Genomic DNA, 27,623 nt, shown 5'->3' on the forward strand with positions numbered 1-27,623 from the left:
TTAAGGGTCTGTTTCACAATGTATGGATAAAGTACCAAATAGCTATGCAACACATAAATTATTTGGAAGATAAATTGTGCTATTTGACACTTCATCGGTCTCATAACTTTTGATGGACTTTATGTGACGAATAGCGCTATCTGACAGTCGTGAAACGCAACAATAGGGTTTATCCTAACAATCAGTAATAAATAGCTAATTCGGAACTTATCCGTAAATTGTGATACAGACCCTAAGAATATTTAACCCACCAATGGGGCACGGGTAGATATATTTTTACGCCTATCATCATTTCGTAGCCATTGGCGGTATCACTTAACATCAGGTGAGCCTCCTGCCCGTTTGCCCCCCGTTCTATAAAAAATAAAAATTGGTCTTTCTTTTTCTCCAATTCTCCAATTTGAATTGAGATAGGAATCCTTTCCTGTAATTAATCTTTTGATTTTTAATTCACATGCTAAAATGTCTTTAGCAAACATTAACTTGTTAATATTAACTTAGTGCGCGCTGTGGTCGTGAACGGCCAACACATATTTACATTCGATGGGCGTCACTTGACGTTCCCCGGCAACTGCCGCTACGTACTCGCACACGATCACGTCGACCGGAACTTCACTCTGCTCCTCCAAATGCAGAATGGAAACCCCAAGTCCCTTATTATGGAAGACAAGGACGGCGCAGTTATTGAACTCAAGGAGAACGGACAGGTATTATATTGATACAAAAAAATCACTTTGCAAAGTAGTTAAAACAATTTTTAACCGATTTTGATTCGTTCATGAATACTGTTTTCACTAAATTAAATTTATTTAAATTAAAAATTAAATTACTTTTTAATATATCTAAATTTAATTTATAAATTTTAATTAATAAATTGAATTTTTAAGGAATTTTATACATATAGAAAATTTGCCCCCATGCTATGATAATGTGGTAGATGATTCGTGTCGAAGCCATATTGTATTATTTTTTAAATTTCCATAGAAAACAGACATTTTAAAGAACAATTCATAGTTAGTTTGTTCTACAAAATAAAACTAATCGTGTTTTAAATTATATAATTGCGTCATTTTTCAGGCAACCATTAATGGCGCTAATCACGGCTACCCGATCGTAACAGAAAACTCGTTTGCCTTCAAACAACCCAACGGTCGCATTGGTTTGGGATCGCTGTACGGCATCATGGCTTTCTGTACTAGCAAACTTGAGGTAAGCAAATACCTTAAAATAACAAACTAACCTATGAGTAGGAATAGAAATATGTATACATACTAGTGGACCCGACAGACGTTGTCCTGCGTGATATTTCAAGCGATTAGTAAAGCAAAGTATGAAAGTACCGACTGCAGCTCCATCTGGCGGGCTGATTTGTGAATCTAAACCATTCCCCGATCCCCTTGAACACACACAAAAAATTTCATCAAAATCGGTCCAGTCGTTTGAGAGAAGTTCAGTGACATACACACTCACAGAAGAATTATATATATAAAGATATGAGGAATATTATTTGAGAAGTAGCTACACCAGTCCTCTCCCGAATTTTCTTAACAAAATATGTGTATGAAGGTCCCGCACCACAAGCGTTGGGGAGATTAAGCAAAAATCTTTTTTTTAAATCACAATACATAAAAAAGCCCTTACCCAACATATACAAAATATATCATTTGCAATCACGATTATAAGCTACACTATGCTAATAGGGATAAACTTGAAGGTTCGAAATATTTACTACTTATACAGACACTATTACTGGCTTATACTGAACAGGTAGTAATAAAATCTGGTCTAATCTCGTTATTGCTGCGCCTAAAGGCCGATTTACATTATCTTAGTGTTTAGGAGAGTGCTTTAGGATAGTACTTTAGTTGAAACATGTAAACGCTACCTGCTTTAGTAAACGCTACGCTAAAGAACTTGCCTTTCAAGTTGTACTAAAGCACTCTCCTAAACACTAAGATAATGTAAATCGGCCTTAATTCGTAAGTTCTCATGTCATTTTCACACGTGTATTTCTTTCTAATTTCATTAGTTTTTGATTGTCCTCGTTTTAACATGTTTGAGAGCATACATAAAATAAAAGATATCATACGTAAAGCTAAAAATATCTAATTAACGTTATTATAATTTACCAAATAGCGTAATTTTAGTCCTTCAATTAATCTTATACTACTTTTAGCATCGTTTTATATTTCAACAAAAGCCTTCGTAGCAGTTAAAAGTTTGCGTTTGCAAAAGGCATTGAGGTTTCATTAAAATAGTGTTTTTAGTTAACAGGTTTATCTCAATGTATAGAAGAATCTATTTTAAATAATTTCAATAAAACTTCAGACTATTTTAACATAGATTTAAAATATTTGTTTTTGCTTTAAATAAAGGTGTGCTACATCGAAGTATCAGGATTCTACCTTGGCAAACTTCGTGGTCTCCTCGGAGACGGCAATAACGAACCCTACGATGACTTCAGGCTTCCCAATGGCAAGGTTTGTAACTTGTTAAATTCATTTGTTTTAAAGCCATAACTATCTAAGTTCATACAAAACTTTCAATTACATTTTAAAATACACTTCAACAGGGTGTCAATAGACTTTAATTATTTCTAGCAATTTAAATGTGTAGGATTTGAGCAGTGTTGACCTGAGGTCGTAGGTTCAATCCCCAGCTGTGCACCAATGGCGTTTCTTTCTATGTGCGCATTTAACATTTGCTCGAACGGTGAAGAAAATATCGTGAGGAAACCGACAGGTCTTAGATCCAAAAATTCGACGGCGTGTGTCAGGCACTGTTGTATCACCTACTTGCCTGTTAGATTTAAAAATGATCATGAAAAAGATTCAGAAATCTGAGGCCAAGACCTAATGAGGTTGTAGCGCCACTGATTTATTTTATAAAATTTAAAGTAAATTTTATTTTCAAGACGTTGTTTCGTGATCTACTAAACCGTTTACGACCTGCCTTTCTTACATGTGAGATGTTTTCAGATCACTAATTCTGAAAGCGACTTCGGTAATGCGTACCGTACGGCCGGAAGCTGTCCACAAGTGAAGACTCCGGAGCACTCCCACCACCAACTTCACTCCACTCTTCCACCTGCTTGTGAAGCTATCTTCGGAGGCACCTCCACTCTTAGACCCTTATCCTTGTTCCTCGATATCGCTCCCTTCAGGTAATGTAGATTAACTTTCTTAAGCACTATTTATCTTCTCTATCTTCTTTTTTTTTTCTTTAACTAAACCAAAGGTGTACCAATACAAGCAATACAAATGTTTCCAAAACATTAAAGTTGCGGACTGTTTAACAACATTTAATTTAATAGACCTTTTATTATTATTATTATTATTATTATAAGGTCTGAGGAATATACATTATACATTAAATGTAACTATACTCAGAATTTTGAAGAATTATGTCATTTCATAAGTGTTGCTACTAAAAAAAATCCCGAAAAAGGGACAAATTTGACTTATTTAAGGGCAATAAAAAAAATGCTTCGTATTTTATATGTTTTACCTACAAAAAGGTAAAACTAAAATATCTTACTCAAGTGACCTAATACAAAAATAACAAATATTTCAATATCTCGAACAATATATCGAATTAACTTTAATTACTTTATTTTATTCTTTAGCTGGCATCATTGACATGTCATTTACCATCTCTGACATGTCAAAAAATGATAGCTGTCAGAATTTTACGGAATTAAAAATCAGAGTATAGACTTTCACAATTACTTAGAAGGATAAAAAAATCCTTTAACAGAAGACAACATAATTTATACATTCCACAAGTCTTACAATCGAACACCGCACTTTAATGTAGTTTTCTAATCTTTCCTTCTCGTTAAGACTGGCCCGTTGCCCTCCCAATTCTTCAAATTTTCTAGTATTGTTTTATTACTTCAAATTTTCTAGCATACTTCGTTGGAAAGTAGTAGTAAACAAACGGTACTCTATAGTCGTATTTTTTATTAGACGAAGTCAACTGACGTTTACGGTGTTGTCAGTTTTTAATGAGATAAAAATAGTGTTGTGACAAAGTAAAAACCCCTGAATTAATGATCGGTGATGGCACTAGTCGCCGCGCCGCGCTTTGTAATAAGACGTCAAAAAACTGATTGTAGTTACATAGTACTAGTACCTAACTTATATCAGAGCACTTTTATACAATTTTGAAATAGAAATAATATTCTTTTATTGTTTGAAATGATTAACTATTCACACTCATTGATCATTCTTCTGATTGAACAAGAACTGAACGCATCACTATTACTTTAAATATGGCAACATTATTTTACAAAGTGACATTAGCTGTCAGCTGTCAACTGTCAGTTGTCAACTGTCAGTTGGGTTCGTCTAATTAAAAATACGACTATAGGAAAAGACTTTTACCTAATGAAGAAATATATTACAGACAAGCCTGCATTCACGCGGCTTCCGGCGAAGGCGAACAAGCCTTACACCAGGCCTGTGACCTCGCCCGAGGTTACACAGCATTAGCCCTCACTGGCATGTTACCAGCAATTCTTCCAGAGAAATGTGTGCAATGCACGGATGGAGACCAGCCAAGGAAGGTCGGAGACACGTACGAGTTCAAATTACCCGCCAAACAGGCTGATATTGTCGTCGCTGTTGAAGTTACCAAGGTGAATATTCTTGTTACAGCGTCAAGCCAATTTTCTTTATTTGCATTTGTATTTTTTATTTATTATTGGTCTTGTGGTTTAACCGTTATCATGAGGTTTGAAGTGCGTGTCACGGCCGTTACTAAGCAATTCTTTCTTTGTGTGTGTGTCTCACAATTGTCTCAGAAGGTTGAAATGATCAACTATAAAACAGGATTATCAAAAAAATCTATTTAAGCCCAAGATTACTTGAATAGTGTTTAATGTGATTTGGTTTTAATAACGAGCTTTAAAACTTACATTGATAGATATCATGCAACTACTTACACACAGTTACTGTCTCTCTCTAACTCGAAAAATTACTCGACTCTTTCTAACGCCAGAAAATGTGCCCGCGCCGATAGATCACGTGATGAAACGCCTAAACGATAATTCGATTCCCCCACAAGGTTTTTCTTAACTTGGCAAGATACCATAAATACTAATTTCTCTTTAATGAACAGGCAAATGAACAAAACTACAAGGACTTGGTCGTCCCTCTGGTGTCACAAGTGATCGACGGACTGAAGAGCAAGCGCATCTCTGACATTAAGGTCTACCTCGTTGGACTTACTTCGAAGTACCCATACCCCATCATGTACGACACTGACTGTGAGTATATATTTTAAGACATTAGCTATGGCCTGCAGTGTCATATGCATTAATATGATTCTCAGAATGTTTATTTTCATTTACTTCCAACTGTCAAACCTATCTAGACTATTCGAAACAAAACACAGTGTATTTATCACGCATCGCAAAATTTTAACGAAACTAACAGCATCAGTCTTATAATATTAACATAGATTAATTTTAAAGGCATGTCAGTATGGAACATGTGCAAAATATTCTAGATTTTTGTAGTAGTGTTAATAAAACTTTGACAGTAATATGGTTGTGACAAAATCGATCTAACGCCAAGGAGCCCCTGTGTTGTAGGTACCTAGATTACAATTAATTCGAGGTATATTGTGCATGTTTCAAACGATTTTTTAAGAAAAAGTAGTCTTACTGCTACATCTTATCAAACAGAATTCGTATATATATTTCTAAAATAACCCTTAGAATGTTTTATGTCGAGATTCTATAATAAATACAAATAAACAGCCATAAATCCTACGTTACTGACAAATTCAGGGTTCGGAAAATCAAGAGATCTTGTCGAGGCCGTTGCAAGTTTTAACTATCAATTTTATTCACAGTGAAACTGAAGACCGCGAAGGTGGTGTTCGATGATGAAAGCAGGTACGAAAGCTATGAGGGCGTCGTCACTGGAAACAAATACATCGACACTGCAGAAAAAATGGTACTTGACCTCATCGAAACACTGCACACGAGACTTGGTAAGATTTCCTTACTTTATTTTTAATACTGAAACCAATTTTTTTTAACATAACCTTCACAATTTATATATAAAAAGTTATAAGTGAAACTTCTTTTGGCGCATGAGGGTAATTCTTTTACGGATGAAACGCAATGATAATAATATTAGCATCACGAAGATGAGCAGCGTTTTTGTCGAAGAAAAGGGAAAGAGCTATTTAGACCGATTAAGAGAGAGTGAGAAAGGGCGAAATACACGCTATTGGTTGATGTATTCGTTTAGTAGTTAGATATTCTAATATCTAATCTATCATATATTATCTATCTTTAGATGACAATTCTGTCGCATAACGTCTTGTGCAGTAAACGCAGATTTTAATGTTATTTATATTATCATTAGCACGTATACAGTGTGTAAACAGTGTGAATATAGATATACAAATACATGGTGTGGTTACCTTAGTAATAATTAATTTAAGAAGTTTCACTTCTGACATGTGTACGCACGCACATTTTTTTTAAATCTGGTAGAACTAATATTTTGCTTACCTCCGAATTTGGAATTAGATTTAATGTTAATCCTATTTTTCCCATAGGATTGACCAACATTATGGCCTCGTACAATTCCATTCTGGAGTTGCCGCTCAGACCCGGCGCTGTCAAACATCTGATCAGCTCCATCGGAGGACGATGCGTACCACAACTGTTCTTGGTAAATCCTTATTATTGTTTCTATTATTTATTTTAAATTTTCAGCTTTTTAACATCTTGAGAAATAATGGCCACATTAAATAAAAAATGACGATTTAACGTAATAATTAAAAACTTCGCGTTGCTATTCCCTAAAATAGTTTTACTTCGTTGTGTAGTACACGCGCAAAATATTGTTTTTTATTCAATTTTAAGTAATCTTATACGTGAGTGTCCCAATTTACTTCGCCAGTTGTTCATTAAACGTAGATATTTTTTGATTAAGCTAGAATAATTTATTTTTACAGGTGGAAACACTCCGTACAGCGGTACAAAATATATGGATGGAAAACAACGCGTACAGTGTGTCTATTATCACTGATACCAAGGAATTCCCGCCTGTTGGAGGAAAACCAGTGGTTGGTCAGTATTATACACAGCGCTATTATAAATTACAAATAAACTGTAAAATGTTGTAGGGCTGATATCACCCTAATATTTTTGTCACCATTGTCATTGTTATAGTGAGAAAATATAATATATATATATATATATATATATATATATATATATATATATATATATATATATATAATATATATAATATACAATTTAATACGGCGTGGAAATGCAGCCAGCGTTAAAGGTACACTGCCACAGGGACCAAACTTTTTAATTATTTTTTTAAATTTTCTTTTTTATTTTGTTAAGAAAATTGTTAATAAAAATTATACGTATATAGTATGATTATACTATTGCATAAATATTAAACATAAAAATCAATATTAATATTATAAATGTGAAAATCTTTTGATGTGTGTGGCAAGTTGCTGATGATGCAGGCCTACCCCGTGAGTGCAATAAACTGCATGCCGGTTCCAATGTTGTTCACATTAATTAAATTGCAGCAACTAAATTTAGTCGTGTAGTGGTAATATAATTGTTGTTGTTAATTATTGAAATACGCTTACGGTTGCGTATAATATTTGTATGAATAATTTTACGCCAAAGCTAGCGTTTGATACTTTATTTATTAAAAGTAATGATAGAGACTTTTCATTTAGTTTATGAAAGTCTCTATTATCACGTGATTTAAAACTTTTTAGTAAATTTTCTTATAATTTGCAGGATTCTCCAGGGACTCTGTACTAGTGTTGGGTGACAAGAAGCAACGGGATACGACAGAACAAAGAGCCAACCTTGATATTGGAGAGAGGGACGGATGTGTTGAGTTCGCACAAGACGTAAGTATTTTTTTAAACTAAGCAAATAAAGCTTTTAGATGAGTATAGAATATATTCTTGCTGATGTTGCCAGCCTAAAAATCTTTAGTGTTTTTTAACATGAATCATGTGTCCAGAAATTTAATTTAAAAAACTTTTAATGAGTTTTCTTTAAGCTTGAAACATATCATTGTATTTTTGGTAAATATGAGTACATGTTACAACAAATATATTGATAACCATTATTCCAAATCAAGATCAAATTACTCGTTCTCCAAATACTTTTAAATAAAATCTATAGATCGTCCATATTCGCTTTGAACGTACACGAGAAAATGTCTATGAAAACACTTACGAAGTATGATTTACGCAGCATATAGTCATTATATAATCCATCATTAAATGCTTGCCATTCGAGTCCCAGTTTTTCCTTAACCAAAATATTATTTATTAGATTTGTATGCGTGTGTGCGTGCACGTAATCACTAATCTACCACTAAAGCGGTAGAAATCTTACATGTTTTTCTATTTGTTTCTAGACTGACGGCTTCGTATTCTCCGCATCGACATACAGAGGCTTTAACCCCGCTCAACGTAAGCAGTTCCTTCAAACGGCTGCGGCGTCTGTCACCAACCGTCTACTGCAGTACTCGTCCGTGCAGTCATGCACTTGCACTTACGTCGACCCCTTCAGAGTGCGCTCCCTCTGTGTCACTGAGGACAAGAAGGAGGCTGTAAGTCGTCATTTTAATATATCTAATTCGAATATTATGGAGCGTTCAAGTATTACTAACAAATGTGGAGGGGGGGGGGGGGGGGGTCCTTTTGTAAAACGTTACGATGCGGGCGGTGATTTTCGACTTTCTAGTACTTTACACCACATAATGGTAACTTTTAGGTATAAAGAGTCAATAGGTGGTCACTAAACGTTTTACTATTAGAAAACAGAAAAACGTTACGGCGCGTTACATGGGGGGGGGGGTCAATAATCTCCAAAAATTGCGTGACGTAATACTAAGCAAGTCTTATTCGGTGATTACGTCAATAGTAATTATTTACTTTTTTACACAAATTACCCTTACATTGTCTATGCTTGAAAACAAAATGCATTTTCTGGATGCTTACTTTTGCTGACAAGAAGAAGGGGGCGGGGGATAAATTGCAGTAAATCTGCTTACGTAATACTTGAACGACACCTAGAAGTTAAAAATGTGGTATTAAACAAAATTAATGTTAATTGGTTCCCAAACTAATGATTTACTAAACAAAAAAAAATCCGATCTAAAAACAAACGGTATTCCGTTTGTCTTTTTTGTATATTCCATTCTATTCGCCTCTATATTTATTTAATAATTCCTACCCTTAAAATCGCAATTGCACAACTGTTGATTGATTTATAGATAATGAAAATAACATAACATTTCTTTGTTACAGTCTCGCAAAAGAAAGTAGAGAAAAACTGTGATCGCTACGTTAGTTCCACAAGGGCCTTGAAATAATGGATTAGAATAAAAAGAAAAATTGGCTTCTTCGAATCTAAACCTATTGTTAAATAAAAAGAATTGGTATTATTAAATTATTTATTTGTTTCGTTTCGCAACAACAGATGACACATTTTTAAATTGGTTTAGATTAAAGCAAAATAGATAACATGTGTTCAAGGCCATTATTTTTATAACTATTTATACCAACGCGCAGTTTTCGTAAGTGTTAACCATTAATTTGTATTAAAATAAAAAATTATGTAATACTTTTGTTTTTCTTTAATTGCCTTACTATATCTATTAAACATACCAATACCTCTAAATATATATAACAAAAAAATTGTCTAAAAAATATAACAAAATGTTTTGGGGTGAACATACTTATATAATTAACTTATACTTAGAGCTTTGAAAGATAGATAGTAGCCGATTCTCAGACTTACTGAATATGAATAAAAAATTTCATAAGAATCGGTCGAGCCGTTTCGGACGAGTATGGGAACGAACATTGTGCCACGAGAATTTTATATAGAGACTAGCTATATAGACCCGGCAAACGTCGCTTTGCCATGTATATCATTTATAATAAAAAATAGGGGTTGATCGTAGAGGGGTGAAAATTAGGGGTTGTATGTATTTTTTAATGCTGTATCATAAAAAATAAAAACAAAAAAAATATCTAAAAATTAAAAAAAAAAATTGGGGTGGACTACCCCTAACATTTAGGGGGATGAAAAATAGATGTTGGCCGGATCTCATAGATACCGGATAAGCACAAAAAATTTCATCAAAATCGGTCAAGCCGTTTCGGAGGAGTATGGCAACGAAAACTGTGACACGAGAATTTTATATATTAGATCGATCTTGACCCACCTCTCCATACGGACTCCCGATCGCCTTTTCCATATGCTAACAACGTATCATCTCACATTACGGCCATTCAATGTGCAGAGGCGATGAGAACTTGGAGAAACTGATCGTGGTAACACAGAAGGAAAAAGATCACGTGGCTGTTCACCAACCAGATGGACCGATGTAAAAGACTCATCGTCCTCAAAACTCCACAATGTAAGAAGAGAAACTGATCAGAAAACGGTGAAAAGAGATAGTCTGCTCCTGATGTTTCCTTGCTGACCACGAAGCTCAGACATGAGCTACCGAGTGAAGAGAGACTTCCTTATTTTGTTTCTCTCCTTGGAGTTCTGCAGAGGAATGTAATAGTGTATAAGTTGTACACAGTTCATAAATTAATAGAATTCTATGATTTTTTATACAATATAGACACACTGCTGAACCTGTAAATATCTTATACAAGATAAATGGCACGTAAATAAATTATATTACCTACATCAAAAAAGGTTATTTTTAATTCTTGTCTCAAAATAAATATCAATTTTTTTTGTTATATCTGTATTAGTTTGAATTGCTTGAATAAATTAAAATAAGTGAATTATTTTTTAATAATAACCATAATCGGGGCAATACACATAACATCTACCTGAACCCAACGAATATTTAAAATGTTTAAAAATAAACCTCAAAAAAGATGTATAAAGACATAGCCTACGCAAAATTAAATACAATAACTACCTATATAATTAGTCGTTTAACTATAAGAAGTGCTACTAAACTAAACAAAAGATAATTAGCATATCTATTCCATACTAATAACGTGTGGTTTCCATAATATTTGCGCGTGAGGTCATAATGCGTCACACACGGTCCGTGTTTGTACGACTGACCGATACATACCTACACAACCATAAATAGGTCACTGCACTTGAGACGAACCGGTAAGAAACATTTTTATTTTGACGCTTAGTATTATTTGGCCCTCCTCGGTGAGGCTCGTGATTTCGGAATACAAACGAATTTTATGCTAATAATTCGTTTGTACTTCACTTATTGATTTATAAATACATACCGGTTTAGTAAGGAGTAAGTGCATAAACAGAATTAAGTGTATGTTACTAGTCTATTAAATCATATCAGTTGACAATGTTTCCTGCGACTGTTTTGTTGGTATTTTTTAGGTGACCAGTTATTTCTATGAACACGGAAATATTGTTTCGCTAGCAATATAACTCATGACGTCGTTGTTACATGATATGCGAATACCACTAAGTCACGTTTAAATAATATTATTAAACGTACTAATAACATAATATTATTATTATTATGTAGGTAAACACACTAGCCGCTTAATTAGCTAATGCGTGTGTGTCTGCGGATTTGGTGAAATTATCCAGTTTGTTTTTAAATAAGTTTAAATAGGATGCACTAATTACTCTTTTTGGAAGCCTATTCCAGTAAGCCGCTACTCGGTTTGGAAGAAAATTCTTTAGAGAATTTGTATTATGTTAAGTAAAAAAGTAGGTCACTCAACTGTCAACATATACATAGTATTCATGTTACTAATCGAGCCCGTACCATCACCCTAGAAGGCATGAACAAACTACAAAGTAAGTAAGCAATTCAATCAAGTATACCTAACCTTGATTTGTCTAGCTCCTTTAGACAACTTTCAACAAATTCAATAAGAAAGAAACAAAAATTGTGTTATAAATGCGTAGATATAGTTACTACGCGCGTTATCAATCTATCCTGACAATAAATCCGAACTAAAATAGCAGAAGCCATTCAAAGTACGAGAAGGAAAACATTACGATAATATAATATCGCTGACTCACATGACAGGACAATGTTAACTAATTAGTGCTACAGAGAGGACGTGTTCAGGTCAGTCACAGTTCATTTATTATTATTTAATTAGATTTAACTTTTAGGAATAATATTTTAAATTATTTTTATCTCTTTTGTGTAAAACCTGTATTGGACTCGACTACATCTCTGACAATAATTTGTAACAACTATTTTTGTTCTAAAATTAGCGATTACTATTTATTATAGTATATTGTAAATGTTAAAAAATTACAGTCTTAAGCTCAGATATTGTAAAATGTTGTTATGAAGTTTCATAGAAATCGGTTAAGCGGTACTGTGTAAATTAACTTGGGAAACTACGGAAATAATAAGACGTCTTTGTATAGAGATGAACACATAAGTTGTGGCTAGAAATGTAATTTGAACTCGTAGTAATATCCGTAACATTTAAATTGGCTTCCTATTTGTTTTTAATTACTTCAATAGATCAATATTAATTAAAATAAATGTAGTGTTTAAGTAGCTATTTTAATTAAAAGCTATAAAATTCACAAAAAAGAGTTCGGCTTTACATGAACTACAATCTATACAATAATTATTAGTGAATTACTAAGAGCTAAAAGCTTAAACTAAAATAATTGATAATTGATTGATACTTACTATATTCTTGTGTCCGAGATATCGAACATTGCACTTATATTAATTACACTAGGTTTATAAACTCAAAAGGTTTAGTAGCTTATAAGTTTCACACTTTTACTCCACAATTTTTCCATTATTGTTGTTCTTCATTCGGCGTTTCTGGAAGATAAGGCCCGTTGGAAAACATAATAAATAATTCTTATTTAAATGTAATAAATATATATTTTCTTGCTAGTATGGTTTGGCATTTAATTATAGTAAATGGTTAAAATTACCAATAACATCACTATAGGAAAGTACATAAGGATATAAATACCTATGTCTATGTTTGAATGTGTTTTTAATGTAAGCGTAACTGGAAATTTCGTCACTGACGATGACCGTTTTTCATCGAAATCTTACTATGATTCATTAATCTCCTATCAGCTGGAAGGAATAGTCACCTGCGTAGGTGATGAAATCATACAGTGACGAATTTAATACTACGTAAACATTGAGTGCTAAACCGGTTTAATAGCGTATTCTCTGTTTTTATTGACATTCAAAAACCATTCATCAGATTGTAATAAGATTCGGTGAGTTGTGCACGCTGTTAAAAGTTCAAACTCGTCGAAAACGCCTCTAGTGTTTCTTAAATAATAATACGATAATTCCGTTTCTAGATTTGTGTTATGTTTGTGGTTTCCCGACTGATAGTTATTTCGGTTTTCCCGCTTTATTAATAATTTGTTATTTCATTTTACCTTTATAACTGTGTATGAATTCATTTTAGTAAGTATTATCATATTATAATCACTTTAATTTACCAATACGGTTGGTATGGACTCTAAACTGGATTTTATAGCAATGAAATGTTGGAGGTAGTTTTAGATATATATGTCATGCCCTGTATAAGGTATTAGTGTAACAAACATAAACAAACAATTTGACGAATTAATGTTATAACAAACAAAATATATTTTTCCAGCCATGGCGCCTCTTTCGTTGAAAATAATTCTAGATGAAGCCTCGGTTACGAAGACCCTACTTTTCGACACAAGAACCACAGTTTCACATGTCCACGACATCGTTAAAGACAAGATTGTCTCGTTAAATCCAGATAAAGGTACACTACATACATATAATTTCTTATAACCGACGAATGACCCGCAAGTCAATGCTCTCGAAGTTCGAACGTTGCAAATGACAAAACTGCAAGGGTTTTTGAACTCGGTGCAGTCTTGACACATCAAACAAAATGCTATATATAAAATGGCGAAGTAAAAATGCTGGAGCAATACAATGCGCGTTTTATAATTAATTGTCTAAATTTTATTAGGATTTTGTACAATATATTGGAAAGATTGATTTTTGGCTTGAATACTCGTAAACTTTTACGGTCTTAATTTCTTTCGTATTAAGGTGTATTTTGCTATGCACAACTATTTTAAATCATGCTTTATCTTGTTTTGTCTTACCCTGGACCAAGTACTTACTGATACGCTGTATATTGCAAAATGTTTTCCTTATTATAGAATATGGATTCTTTTTAACCTCTGCTGATGACGAGTGCTCAGGAGTATGGCTGGAGAATCACAGAACCTTAGAGTACTACATGCTCCGTGATGGTGATTCTCTCTACTACCTTGAGAGGATGAGGAACCTACGTCTTCGAATGTTAGATGGTATGGTCCTGTTTACTAACGTGTAGTAATATCACACTTTTTTTTTCTTTTTTTTTACAATTCACACCTATTGACCTAGTCCCATGCTAAGCTGGTGAAGCTTGTGTTATGGGTACTAGGCAACGGATATACATACATATTATAGATAGATAGAAATATAAATACATATTTTAAACAACCAAGACCTAAGCACAACACCAAATGCTCATCACATCGATGTTTGTCTCAGCCGGGGGGCGAACCCGGGACCCATGGATTCGCAGTCAGGGGTACTAACCACAAGACCATTGAGCCGTCAACTAACTTATAGTTTGGATACACTTTACATGTATAATATTGCTACACCTATATTTGCTTTCTTTTTATTATATAAGATATAAGCTATAAGGTGGGTTGAAATCTTGTATAGGTTGATAAATTTAAAGTAGTTTTGGAAAACGCATTTTATTTCTGCAAATTAATAAATTCATCTCTTTTTCTCAACATCTATTTTTCGGATGAAAAGGTTCAGTAAAGACCCTGCAAGTGGATGAATCGAAGGCAATAGGAGACCTGATGTTGTACATTTGCGACAAGATAGGAACTACTAATTACGAAGAATACGGTCTGGTATGTTCAATTTAATTATATTTAGTTATATGAAAATATAATGTATACCTTACCTAGTAGAATATTAGCTTCCAGTCCTGAAAAACGTCAAGTTTATGGCACTGCTATTTTTCCTTTTTATTATTAAATTTTGCATTTGTAATGTACATTTGAATCATTAATCGAGAATATAAGAATTAATTGTCACTTTAAATAAAATTTATATGGCTCATTTTCAAGACAATAAATACATTTTCAGTGTCGTGAGCATATGGAAATAGAAGAAGAAATTAAGCCAATGACCGGAACACTTACACTGAAAAGGAAAGCCCAAGCACGTGAAAAAGACGCCAAACTAGAACAGCTCAGCAAGAAACTAAAAACTGATGACAATGGTAAGATTCTTAATTCATATTTTTAATTTCACTATCGGAGTCTCCTGTCCATCCACGCCAAGATACGTGTTTGGTTTCCATGGAAACAATAATACTCCATTCTTACTTACGAATAATAATTCATAATCTACTAGCACAATCCTATCTGGGTCTTGGGGTATACCAAGTATTGAATGCTCACGCAGAACGAAATATCAAATGGTGCCCAGTGAGGATTCGAACACTAACACTGTTCGTCATATTAATTACGAATACTGAGAAAAAACATAAGTGCCTGTCTGCCCGATGACACTAAGGGCACTATGTATTTCACTGTTCGTTCAAGTGTTTTTTGCTCTGCAATGTGTTCATGAAATCGGGTATGCTTTAATTTAAAAACCGTTAACGTTTAGAATATTATATATCCTTAGACTGAGTATAAATGGTTATCTTCTTCTTATTCGGTACACTCTTGACAGAACGGTCGTGATCGCTATATAATAGTGGTAATAGAAGCGCTTCACGACAAATTAAATTAAATAGGCTGCGTAACATCTACCCGCTCACCGTCTACAATCTAAAAATACGACTAAAGGACTGGCTTATGAACACACCTTACGCAGTGTTAGAGAGGCTTTTGAGACCTAGTATGTAGTTACACACTATTTTCATTCACTCGCTGACTCACTCACTTACTAACACATTTGCACCCACACACTCACTCATACACTCGGGCGTGTTGATAACAGTTGAAAAGTAAATAAAATAAAAAATGTAATTAAATTATATATTTAAATATATTTTAAGGAATTTATACTTAAGTTTGTTATGGAAGAGCTGGGAACCCTGACACAGGTTTTTCTTACTTAAAAGGGTTCCCAAATCTTACACATTGTAATGCATATGTATTTAAAATTAATAAACAGATTTTTATTTTTAGTATTTATTTACGTCGTTTCGCCATCGTTGCCTATTAGAGGTCATATACGTATATCAGAGGTGTATAATACATGTTTATTATTAAGTATTATAATTGCTTCTCTAATTATTTCAGTGGAATGGTTAGACCAACACAAAACATTGCGTGAGCTTCATGTTGATCCAAAGGAGACTCTCCTATTCAAGCGAAGGCTCTTCTACTCTGACCGCAAGGTGGATGCACGGGACCCGGTTCAATTAAACTTGCTTTATGTCCAAACGAGGGATGCTATCTTGGACGGACGGCAGATAGTTACGGAAGTGAAAGGTATTTATTTATTAGTTTCATAATCCTACAGATAACATAAGTTATATATGTTACAGTTAACACTAGTTTTTAGTTAAAACTCGTTTTCCCTAGTTAAAAATAGTTTTTACTAAATGCCTTTGTCAAAACTAGAAATAACAAGTGAAAACTAGAATTTACCACTGATATAATTCATTTTCTGATAAAACTAGTTGTCACTCCGAGCTTTAGTTACAACTAGCACTAGAGAAACTAATTTGAATTTTGGGATTGAAAACAAGATAAAGTTTTAAAAATATTTATTAAAAAGATCTAGGGTATAGAAACATAGTACCGTACCTAGTAAAAAAAACTTACACTAAAGGAACATTTTAGGGAACATCAGCATAAAGTAGTTGCCAAGGTGACAACATTAATTAAAAGTAAATAAAATAATCAAACAAATCAACAGAATACAACCATAAAATTTAAAAAAGGAACATTATAATAATATTTTTAAGAGATATTGGTAAACATACAATAAAAAAATAATCAAACAACCTTAAAATTAAAAAAGATGACGATCTACTTGTTATTGCAAGACAAACTATCGTGGCATTTTGAATTACAAAGGTAGCCATTTTTCTTGCAGAGACACCTTTTTGACATACATCCTTTCTTACATACGCAGAATAAAGTAGCCTTAGTCTGAACAGTTTTAACTGACTAACTTCGAAAAAACGCGTTTTGTCTAATAATAACTAGTTTTAACTGATATTCAATTGTGAGCATTAGTTAATTCTAGTTTTAACAAAGGCGTTTAGTAAAAACGCGTTCTAACTAGGAATAACGCGTTCTATCTAAAAACCGGTTTTAACTATAACATATATAACAAAAAACAATTTTACTAAAGATATAGTCAAAGAAGGAATACATAATATACTCGTATACAAAAATAATGTGATGTGTGATGGTGTGAAGGAGAGGGTGTGTATGTGGGGCGTGCTCATATAAATGCAGGTTATTTAGCACTATGAATATTCTTAATACTCCTTTTAAGTATATTAAACGATAGTTTTTTTTTTATGGCTCTGGCACGATTTGTGCATTAGCCAGCGTCAAGTATAGAATTTTTTTATAATTCGTGCTTGTCTTTAGAAATTCAACCGTGTCCTCCATGTACGGTTTAGGCACTCGCCCGGTACCGCACAACCCTCCCAAAGACCGAGAACAAATTTAAATTAAATTAAAACTTGCCTTCGAACCGGGAATCGAACCCGGTACCCCTCACCTAGTTGCCACTTAATAAGACCGCTAGGCTATGAGGCTCCCTCCACGATAGTTAACTATATTTTTTGTTTATTTTTTTTAATCCAGGTATATGGATTGTAAAACCTTTTTATTCACAGCTACTGAATTTGCGGGACTACAATGTCAAGTACATTTCGAAGACTTTAATGAGGAGAAACACAAGCCTGGTTTTATAGAAAAGTAAGTTATCAGTGTAGCTTATATGAAATTAATTAAATGCGTTAACGTTAAAACCAACCGTTAACTAATCGGGTAATCATTAAGGTACATAAGTTGCACCTTTTATAGTATTTGTTATCGTAATTATTAATTAAAGATAATTTTACGGGTCTTAGTGCGGCGGTTATATTTGGTTGGGTAAATCATCTGTGATTAAATTAATTTATATTTTAGCTTACGAGAATTCCTCCCGGCACAATATGCAACATCATGGGGTATTGAAAAGAAAATATTCAAAGAGCACAGAAAACACCAAGGTTTGAGTCCGTTGGAAGCAAAAAATTTGTATACAAAAACTGCGCGGGAGCTGCCTACTTACGGAGTCACGTTCTTCCTTGTTAAGGTAAATTTCATGTTTTGAGTATCCTATATGTTGTGGCTCGATCATCCTAGATTATAATCATAATAATAATAAAAGCCTTTATTCAGACAGAAAATTTTACATAATTTAAACTTAAACTATTATCACTAGTGAGTCGGTGACACCGACAACCCATCTGTTTGCCCAACTTTGGCAAAGGCCTACTCCATTTCTTTCCACTCTGCTCTGTTCTGAGCTTTCCTGGTCCAAATTTTCCCAGTTACGGATTTTATTTCGTCTTCCCACCTTCGAAAATTTACTGTTTACCTCGTTCTATACCTCTTATTATGTGACCAGCCCATTTCCATTTCAATCTTCGTATCCTCGTTGTGACGTCTTCCATCTTCGTGTGGTTTCTTATGATTTTATTATTGATTCTATCGGACTTCCTGATATTTAGCATGCTTCTTTCCATCGCCGTCTGGCATGTCTTCAGTTGCCTGGTTTGCATTTTAGTGAGTGAGTGCCATCACCTAGATTAGTCAACGTTTATATAAACAGTTAAACGCATGCCCACTTCATATGTCGAGTCATTTGTGACTAAAGATAAAACTTTTGCATTAACCTTACAGGAGAAGCATAAGGGCAAAAAGAAACTCATTCCCCGTCTGCTGGGAATAAACGCATCCTCCATACTACGCCTGGACGAGGACACCAAAGAGATTTTGCAAGTATGGCCACTCACGCAGGTGAAAAGCTACCGTGCCGCTAGTGAATCGTTTACCCTGGATTTTGGAGATTATAGGTAATTTCAATTGCACCAGCTTTCTCCTCATTTATGATTATTATTATTTATTTATTAGACAATTTAATTATATGTATAGTATTATAAAAGTACAAGATATGAGAATGTAACAATACAATGGTCAAAAGGCGTAAAAATAGGAAATTGCAGAGCACGAATGTCACTCGATACACATGCAATTTTAGCTATATGTGAAAAGTAATAAAATGGGTAGTCTGGAAGAGATATCGTATTGGGGTATAGGTACGATATGGCTGCCCGTTTATCTGTTATTTTTATTTCTTAATTACATTAAATCATGTGCAATGAGGTGCTATAAATAAATAAATGTTCATAACATCAGTTCCAATTCAATAACCTCTCTATAATGTTGCACAATGCAATTTTTCGAGAACTATCTAATATATAAAATTCTCGTGTCGCGGTGTTTGTGGTTAAACTCCTCCGAAACGGCTCGACCGATTCTCATGAAATGTTGTGTGCATATTGGGTATGTCTGAGAATCGGACAACATCTATTTTTCATCCCCCTAAATATTAAGGGTAGTCCACTCCTTATTTTTATTTTTAGATAAATTTTTATTGTTTTATTTTTTTATGATACAGCATTAAAAAATACATACAACCCCTAATTTTCATCCCTCTACGATCTACCCCTATTTTTATTATAAGTGATATACATGGCAAAACGACGTTTGCCGGATCAGCTAGTAATTTTATAAAAAAAGACGCTAATGTAGAACCGATTTTTGTTCTTATACTTTGAAAGTTGTATTCTTATTACTTTTTAATATTTGAATTATAGCGAAAAGGAGTATGCAGTAAAAACCAATGAGGCTTTCCGTATCAAAGATATCCTCCAAGGCTACATCGACATAATTCGCAAGAAGCTGGCCGCTCCTTATAACGTCGTGCATACCGAGGGAGACGTCATTTGTGAGGAAAATGTTGAGATATCGAGGTAAATTATATTTGTGTGTGAATTAATTTTAAATTTAAAAATCACCTCACCAAAATGTAAGGAAACCGGTTATAAATATATCGGCCATTTGATCATATCTTAATATCTGTATGTAAAAATAGACGAACATTGAGAACAAATTTATGATTTATTTGTTGGAAATTCTGCATTATAATCAATGACAAGGAATATATCAGAACGTAATGTATTTTGACAATTTTGTTTAATTGTATAACATTCATGTCATAGTAATTATGAAATTCAAAGGTCTTCCTCTAAATAAAAATATATGAATATTTTATATATTCTTAAGCTTTATTATTGTTTCAGAGGCACCATAATCCAAAATATAGTACCGTCAAAAATTGTCGAACAATCATTCGTCGGGCCTAGCAGTATTATTTCTGTGCAGCAAGGTATATTCACTTTCTTTATTAAAAATGGTTATTGAAAAGTGTTACCATAAGTAAAAAAGAAAGTATAGGCCAGAGTAAACCCATTTATATCTTGATATAATCTATGGCGTCTTTGTTGCGAAATCTACAATCGCTAACAAGCGATTACATCATGGCAACCTTAATATGGAAAAAAACCTACTAAGGGTAAAGTACAACTTTGTCACTGACTTAGAATTATATCTTCAGGATACCGGTCAAGTGAAGGGACAAAAATAACAACAGTCCATGAAGTTGTTACCGTCACTCGAGGGGATAGGAGTCAACAAGGAATGGTACGTAACTTCACTCACATTAGCATACATACTTGATATTCATACACGTCCTAAGCTTCAAACTGTTGAATACTTTGTCCTTATCACTCTCGTGTCAAAAAATGTTTAACTAATGTTGGAAGTTTTTTTAAGATTAAGTCCTTTAGTTTACTAAAGTGTACTTTACAAAGCCGCTCCTAAAATTCACATGCCTGGCTTTAGATTAATCAAAGTATCGGATAGTTTCGTATATAGAGTAGCAGTCTTTTAAGTCGTTAGCCTAATCTTCTTTTAGTGCCTCTCCATTACTGGATGTTGACTGTCAGTCTACTGCGTGTCTTGTCCTGTGCCAGTTGCAGCAACCGCAGTCGCAATACCCATCCATTCCCTAACGTTGCGAATCCATGATTTTTCCTTCTTTCCACGCCGTTTAACCCTTTAGCATTATAAGAAGGAATATTTTCGAAAGCGGCTACAAAGTTTCGCTTTTAGAAATGATAGGGACACGTTTTTGTGTAATAACTTAAAAGAATCACAATTCGAAAGAAGAAAAGAAAGAAAAATAACTCCATTAATTAGTACAAAATTAAATAACAGAATTCAATTAAAGAATCTAAGATTACGAATGCGTCCTATTACTATTTATATTTAAATACAGTAATAGAATAGAGTTAAAACAAAAAAAAACTAATAGAAAATACAACTTTATTCTGAAATTTTTCAGAAAGGAGAAGCCCTCGGCGAGCCCCCTAATATGTTTGGAAGGAGATTAAACAGAATAAATTCTCTTTCTGTCAAAACTGTTGTTCTTTTGTCAGGTACGTGTGAAGTTGGTTTATATTTGTATTTATTGATAAGTTCTAAAACAACGTGTATGCATAAAATTGTACAAGAAAATATGACGTCACAAATTTTACACACATACACATCAATTATATTAGAACACAAACAAGCTAGCAAGGGAAAAATTTAAACAAGCATCCACAAAATAAAATATAACACAAAAAAATAACAATAACTAAAATTAAATAGAAACTTAAACCATATCGAACCCATTCTGTTCTGCAATAAGTATGGGTTTAATAAAACTATACATTTAATTTGACGCGTTCTAACTTCAAATACTTTACCAAAATAGTTGCATACGTTAGATTCCGGATTTATGTACTGTTAATCTGCTGTTGTCCATACATAAGGAAAGATACTCAATGATAAATATTTATTGTAAACAATTGTTACTGGCAGTGAGAGAACATCATAACACGATATTGCGAAGTGTGACAAATTTCTCAGCCGGGTCCTTTATTTGGATTTAACGATTTTAGAATCTTACTTGTTTCCGTCACTGGTACTTGACTTGTTTACAGTATCAATAAATTAAAATCGATATTTCGTTTATATTTGATATGTTTTCAGATGGTAATGAAGGGGACTATGGCAGTATGTATGATATTGCGTCGGACATGGAAAATGAATTGCCTGCTGTGGTTAAAGGTAAAAGTTCCAACTATTATGGTTTATCTTTATTTAGTAAGTGTCGTGAATATGTGTGTTATGGTGAATGGGGTAAATCACAGAACAGATTTTTTTTTGCTTATGTAACTTTAATGACTTTGTGGTTAATGACATTTTCCTTTGAATAATTGTAATGTAGAGGGAGGGTAAAACTTGCTTAGTTTCTTGCCCGTTCTTCTCAGAACAAGGCCTCCTGGTAGTTTTGCGAACGGATGGCGTAGTCTTGCTCTTTCGCGAAATTGTAAACGTTTTTGATATTCATAAGCATCCCTAAGACGCATCTTAACAGAATAAACGTATTTTGATTGATTGATTGAGTAATATTATGCGGTTTGTTGCAAATCTTATGGGTTGTGGGCTCCTTTTTCCACTTCGTGGATGATCTTTCTTTCTGGCAATTAACTGATTACTGAACTGAGGTTAAAATAATGAAACATAAATTAAAATTGTTGTTTTTGTTAAAGGCGTAAGAGATACAGCAAAGAAACTTAACGACGAACAATCAAAGAAACTACTTGACGAATTGGATGAATTGTGCGAGTATATTAACAATCTATCAAATATAGCCAAAAGCTCGGATTACGTAAGTTTAAGCTTGGCTATTTTTATTACCTACTTCACCACTCTTCACACTACAGTCGACTTCCATAAAGCAACCATTCTAATGCTAAAATACCTTACCTTTACGACCTTACAAAAGGACTTCTGGAGGATGTTGGTTATATGGAAAAAAAATTTTAATTCAGAGAATTTTAAACACGTTTCTATTTCAATCTTCTTTTAGGTATCCGTGTGCCCTTTTTTGCAAAGGCTTCCTCCAAATCCCGTCATTTCTCTTTGCACCGTGGCACACTCTGCCATGAACCACCTGCCGATTCTTTAATTTGGTCTATCCACCTTTTAAGTTGTCTTCCTCTTTTTCGTTTCCTGTCCACTTTATTATGTGGACAATAATTCTCATTAAAGATCAAAACATATACCAAATACAGTATTTCAGCAATTTGTTCATAACAATTATGAAATATTTTAGGATAAAGACAAACTGGAATCGGCAAATGAAATAGCTAAAAAGTTAGCTGATATTTCCGCACAGATGTATCTTTCACTAGACCCCAGGAGCAAGAGGCGGTCTCAGTTTATAAATGTAAGTTCACAATATGCGCATTAACTTTTTTATATAGCAACGTAAATTGTAATTTTTAACTTAAAAACTAATTAACGTGCCATATAAATATTTGAAAAAAGAATCAAGATGAGGGCCCATATTAGATAATAGATTATAGAACGCATTTAAGAGGCGTAATCTTTTGTCTATGACGTACCTATTAAAATGGTTACTTATAGACAGCGCTCTCTTTAGCGCATGTGCATTGCGTCGTAATGTGGTCGATTTTGGCGCAATTTATACATTTAATTATACTAAATTTCGTCCAAGATTTATGTTTGTACATATAATATAATCAAAAGTAGTAAATTAAGTATTTATAGATTTTATTATTTATAATACAATATCCTACATACTGAAACATTTTCTTCTAAATATGTAAAACAATATTCCACACCAAATCAAAACTAAACATTCCAGAGCTCGCGTAACAGCTTTATAGCTGACGAACAAACAGAAGCAAATCTTAGAAGAATGTCACTCAGAACAGTTGTTGATAGTACTCACGAAGTTCTTGATAGCTGTTATTCTGATTTGGACCAGGTAATAATATATACTACATTTATGGATATGGCCAAATCGGGCTTTTAATTTTTCATAGTTTATAAAAAAAAATATTAACTTTTAGGAATATGCCGGTACAAGTGGAGAACCTTTGATATATTCAACTTTGGAAAAGAGTGTAAATCACAAATTGGGAAAATTAAATGCTGCAATTGCATCCCTCATAATTGCCCACTCAGGTATTTTCGTTTTGTAATTCGTCCTTTTTAATATATTGTCACTATATTTATTTATTATTTGATTATTCTAATTACTAATTTGTACTTTAAATACACATTTCTTACAAATTAATGTAAAACTATTCTCTCTAACGAAACACGCGGGGACGATCTTATAACGAAAAGAATAAATGAATGAAGAACTATAATTATTTTATAATTGCAATTTGCAGACCCCAAAGAGGTTAACTACTCAACAGCTGTAACGTGTATGAGCACAATCAAAGAATTAGTCCCAGAATTAGTACAAGGTATGTTATACTAGTTATCACATACGCATTAAAATAACGGATTTGTAATAAATTTTGGTTTCTTTGCAGATGTGAAAGCTTTGAATAGTTTGAACGAAGATGGTGAAGCTAGATTAGCTCTAACTGATGAAATAAAGAGATTGATTGATAGAACAGCTGCTCTTTGCAGACTTAACGGTACAGATGATCCACAGGTAATGTGATTGAGTTCGGAATATGTTTTTAAGTTACAACCAGGTATTTGTAAGGCACACCTTATTACGATTTCTTGTATTTTATAGAAACTACAAGAAGCTGGTAACGCCTATGGAGAAGTCTCAAGAAACTTAATCTATAAATTTAATCGTGGAAATAAGATGAACTTAGTTGCTGATAAAGAAAATGAGGTATGATTTAACGTTCTTTATTAATTTCTCTGTGTATTTCCCGAAATTTACAACATGACGCTTTTCAAGTTAAGAGTACATATATAACTTAGCCTGTATCTTACCATCCATCAATTTAGGTGTAGACAAACACCTGTCTTTTTTATGTCATATATATATATATATATTTAATGATTTTTCTATGGGTCGTGCAAAAATAATTTAAATAATATTTTTTCTGATGATGAAGCTACAGAAGTTAGACTAGGTTTAATCGCACTGTAGGTAAATTAAACCATTATTTATTGGATTACTCAAAGAAATTATTTTCCTATTATTCATAATTCTCGATAACTATAACGTAACCCACAATTAAGCATTTATAAACCCTTTTCAACAGATAATGGACCTTGCTCAGGATGTCGGCGAAAGTGCCTCAAAACTGCTGATTGAAGTCAGTGAGTTAAATAGTATCATTGCTGAAGATCCACGCTCTGAAGAACTTGACACTGCTGGAGTAAAGTGCGCCGATGCTGCGAGAGAACTATACGAGTGTGCGAAGGTATTTAATATTTCATTTTCTAGCACGTGTGATTCCATTTTTTATTTAGATGTCTTAGAATCTGACTACTCGGATCTGAAAGATTTGTTGTAATTTTTTTACTCCTAAGAATTAGACATTGCCTTGACCTAAAACGTAGATATATTCCATGTAAGTTAAATCTTGTTATTGTAAACAACATATTTATACATTTCAGCTAACCGCTCCTTCGATTCATGAGCCTCACTGTCAAAGCGCATTAACAGGTACCTGCGAAAATTTGACTTCATCAGTACAGCACTTGTCTCAAATCTATAAACCTATAGTTGATGATCCCGGCCGACATTATTATGGCAAAAGGCTGGCTAATGAAGTAACTGATCTAAACAAGGCTTTAGAAAGATTGATGAATGCGTATGCTAATTTAAATGGTAAGATTTGGAAATTATTTTGTTCTGATTCAACTGAAAATAGTATGTTCTAATACAGCGGCATATCAGAGTATTTTTTTCAATTTATCAAATTTACTTGAATTTGTGTCAAAGCTTTAATGAAATGCTGAGTTATTCCGTATTGACGGAATTATTTCAAATATTGGATTTCAATAGCGAATGATATACAGATCTCGATGTTTTTGTATGCAAATCGATGTAGTTCTCTCAATGTACATAACAAAACTAATTGTTAAGATTGATATCTCTGTCTTAGATGCCTAGTAGTATAACCGGTATAACGTAGAAAACCTAATGTAGAAAAGTAAAAGAATCAACCTACCCTATTATTTTTTGGACTTGAAAAAGATTTACACAACTAAGAAAATTAAGAATTAATACTAAGCGATATTCTTACAGAAAATGAAAACGATAATTCTGATGGAAGTTCTAATGAAAAGGCACAAAAACTTAAATTTACGCTATCACGAGCTCGTAAAGCTTTAGGAGATATGGAAGATCAGCTGTTAAATGATACTGACTTTGATGTACCAACGGATTACAATGTATGTATGAAAGCAAAATATTATAATTAAAAAAAAAGATAGTTAACTGAAATTGCAACCAAATATAGTGTAAATCAACAAGGTAGTTAAAATATGACTTTTTTCTACAATTGAAAAGACATTCTAAAATTAAGTATTCTAACTTGTTTTGTGACTTAAAATAACCAATCAGTTGTAGAGAAATAATTTAATGTTTTGGCTTTAAACTCAATTAATAGAAAATTATAAATAAGGACAGCAAATATGTCTCCCTCGCGTCCCACCTTTTATACATTTAAGTTTATGGTTAGATAGTTGCAGATTTGCTAGATATAAGCACAGATCCAATCTTCTTTCAGAATCCACAAAAGGCCGATATACAAAAGCTTGAATCAAAATTAAGTCAAAACATATCAAAATTAAATGCTGCAATCGCGACATTGCTCCAAGCAACGTCATCAGGTATTTTCAGTCTCAATTTTTTGGTTTAATTAAATTTGAAATCATCGTTTTATATACCATTTCAATGTTACAGAATCACCTGACTATGGAAAGATAAATGATGCAACCAATACTATTTCACAAATAACTCCAAAAATCATACAGGGTAAATATATTTTCTAATACGTTGTAACAATACTTGTTACTTGAAAAATAGTGAAGTTATCCTCTCTCTCTCTTTCTCATTCCCTCTTGCCCTCAGATTTCTGTATCCGTAGATTTTTTTCAAATAGACAATTTATTTCAGATTCTAAGACACTTGAAGAACGCTTACACGAATTAGGAGAAGGTGATGAAACCAGCAAACAAAAACTGTTAGAAAACCTTAAAGACATACTCCACGCTACTAAAGATGTTTGCGCTAGTGCAGAAGATGATAACAAAACAGTAGGCCTATTAATTGAATTAGTATTTTTATAATCAACCAAAGTTTAATTGATGCAGTTCTTGGATGTGGTTTTAGATTTTATTTCGTTATACAATCGAATTATGAGTACATACAACATTATTGCCAAATTATCAAATCTTTAGGTAAATGTATCAAATTTTAAAAGTTAAAATTTGGTGCATAATACAAGACGTCTTTGCTACAAAGACGAGATATTACAGAATAATATATTATATATATATATAATAAGAAGAAGATTCTGTAATAGGTATTTGATAATTAATAGAAAAAAATCATTGAAGTTTTGTGAAAAATAGGCGT

General features: G+C 33.2%; 2 protein-coding genes across 2 annotated transcripts in view; both read left to right on the top strand.

The window, feature by feature from the left end:
- Window positions 1-9,643, top strand: part of LOC125057016 (apolipophorins) — a 43,539-nt gene extending 33,896 nt beyond the window's left edge. Inside the window, exons 48-59 of the mRNA XM_047660421.1 lie at window positions 502-707; window positions 1,078-1,209; window positions 2,376-2,480; window positions 2,979-3,163; window positions 4,408-4,639; window positions 5,122-5,269; window positions 5,860-6,000; window positions 6,577-6,692; window positions 6,979-7,093; window positions 7,799-7,914; window positions 8,433-8,627; window positions 9,328-9,643. Of these exons, the coding sequence (XP_047516377.1) occupies window positions 502-707; window positions 1,078-1,209; window positions 2,376-2,480; window positions 2,979-3,163; window positions 4,408-4,639; window positions 5,122-5,269; window positions 5,860-6,000; window positions 6,577-6,692; window positions 6,979-7,093; window positions 7,799-7,914; window positions 8,433-8,627; window positions 9,328-9,345 (1,709 nt within the window). The 3' untranslated portion in view covers window positions 9,346-9,643. The remainder of the gene's footprint in view (window positions 1-501; window positions 708-1,077; window positions 1,210-2,375; window positions 2,481-2,978; window positions 3,164-4,407; window positions 4,640-5,121; window positions 5,270-5,859; window positions 6,001-6,576; window positions 6,693-6,978; window positions 7,094-7,798; window positions 7,915-8,432; window positions 8,628-9,327) is intronic.
- A 3,328-nt stretch (window positions 9,644-12,971) lies between these two features.
- LOC125057489 (talin-1-like) overlaps window positions 12,972-27,623 on the top strand; it is a 50,428-nt gene continuing 35,776 nt past the window's right edge. The window contains exons 1-27 of the mRNA XM_047661212.1: window positions 12,972-13,258; window positions 13,651-13,788; window positions 14,198-14,347; window positions 14,853-14,956; window positions 15,195-15,330; window positions 16,364-16,555; window positions 17,923-18,004; window positions 18,218-18,386; window positions 18,977-19,149; window positions 19,954-20,109; window positions 20,440-20,525; window positions 20,754-20,839; window positions 21,543-21,636; window positions 22,235-22,312; window positions 22,798-22,916; window positions 23,364-23,477; window positions 23,919-24,041; window positions 24,127-24,241; window positions 24,454-24,531; window positions 24,601-24,725; window positions 24,813-24,917; window positions 25,297-25,458; window positions 25,655-25,868; window positions 26,289-26,434; window positions 26,773-26,875; window positions 26,949-27,020; window positions 27,162-27,301. Coding sequence (XP_047517168.1) covers window positions 13,653-13,788; window positions 14,198-14,347; window positions 14,853-14,956; window positions 15,195-15,330; window positions 16,364-16,555; window positions 17,923-18,004; window positions 18,218-18,386; window positions 18,977-19,149; window positions 19,954-20,109; window positions 20,440-20,525; window positions 20,754-20,839; window positions 21,543-21,636; window positions 22,235-22,312; window positions 22,798-22,916; window positions 23,364-23,477; window positions 23,919-24,041; window positions 24,127-24,241; window positions 24,454-24,531; window positions 24,601-24,725; window positions 24,813-24,917; window positions 25,297-25,458; window positions 25,655-25,868; window positions 26,289-26,434; window positions 26,773-26,875; window positions 26,949-27,020; window positions 27,162-27,301 — 3,258 coding nt within the window. The 5' untranslated portion in view covers window positions 12,972-13,258; window positions 13,651-13,652. The remainder of the gene's footprint in view (window positions 13,259-13,650; window positions 13,789-14,197; window positions 14,348-14,852; window positions 14,957-15,194; window positions 15,331-16,363; window positions 16,556-17,922; window positions 18,005-18,217; window positions 18,387-18,976; window positions 19,150-19,953; window positions 20,110-20,439; window positions 20,526-20,753; window positions 20,840-21,542; window positions 21,637-22,234; window positions 22,313-22,797; window positions 22,917-23,363; window positions 23,478-23,918; window positions 24,042-24,126; window positions 24,242-24,453; window positions 24,532-24,600; window positions 24,726-24,812; window positions 24,918-25,296; window positions 25,459-25,654; window positions 25,869-26,288; window positions 26,435-26,772; window positions 26,876-26,948; window positions 27,021-27,161; window positions 27,302-27,623) is intronic.

Source organism: Pieris napi, chromosome 16, assembly GCF_905475465.1.
Source record: "Pieris napi chromosome 16, ilPieNapi1.2, whole genome shotgun sequence".
NCBI lineage: Eukaryota > Metazoa > Arthropoda > Insecta > Lepidoptera > Pieridae > Pieris > Pieris napi.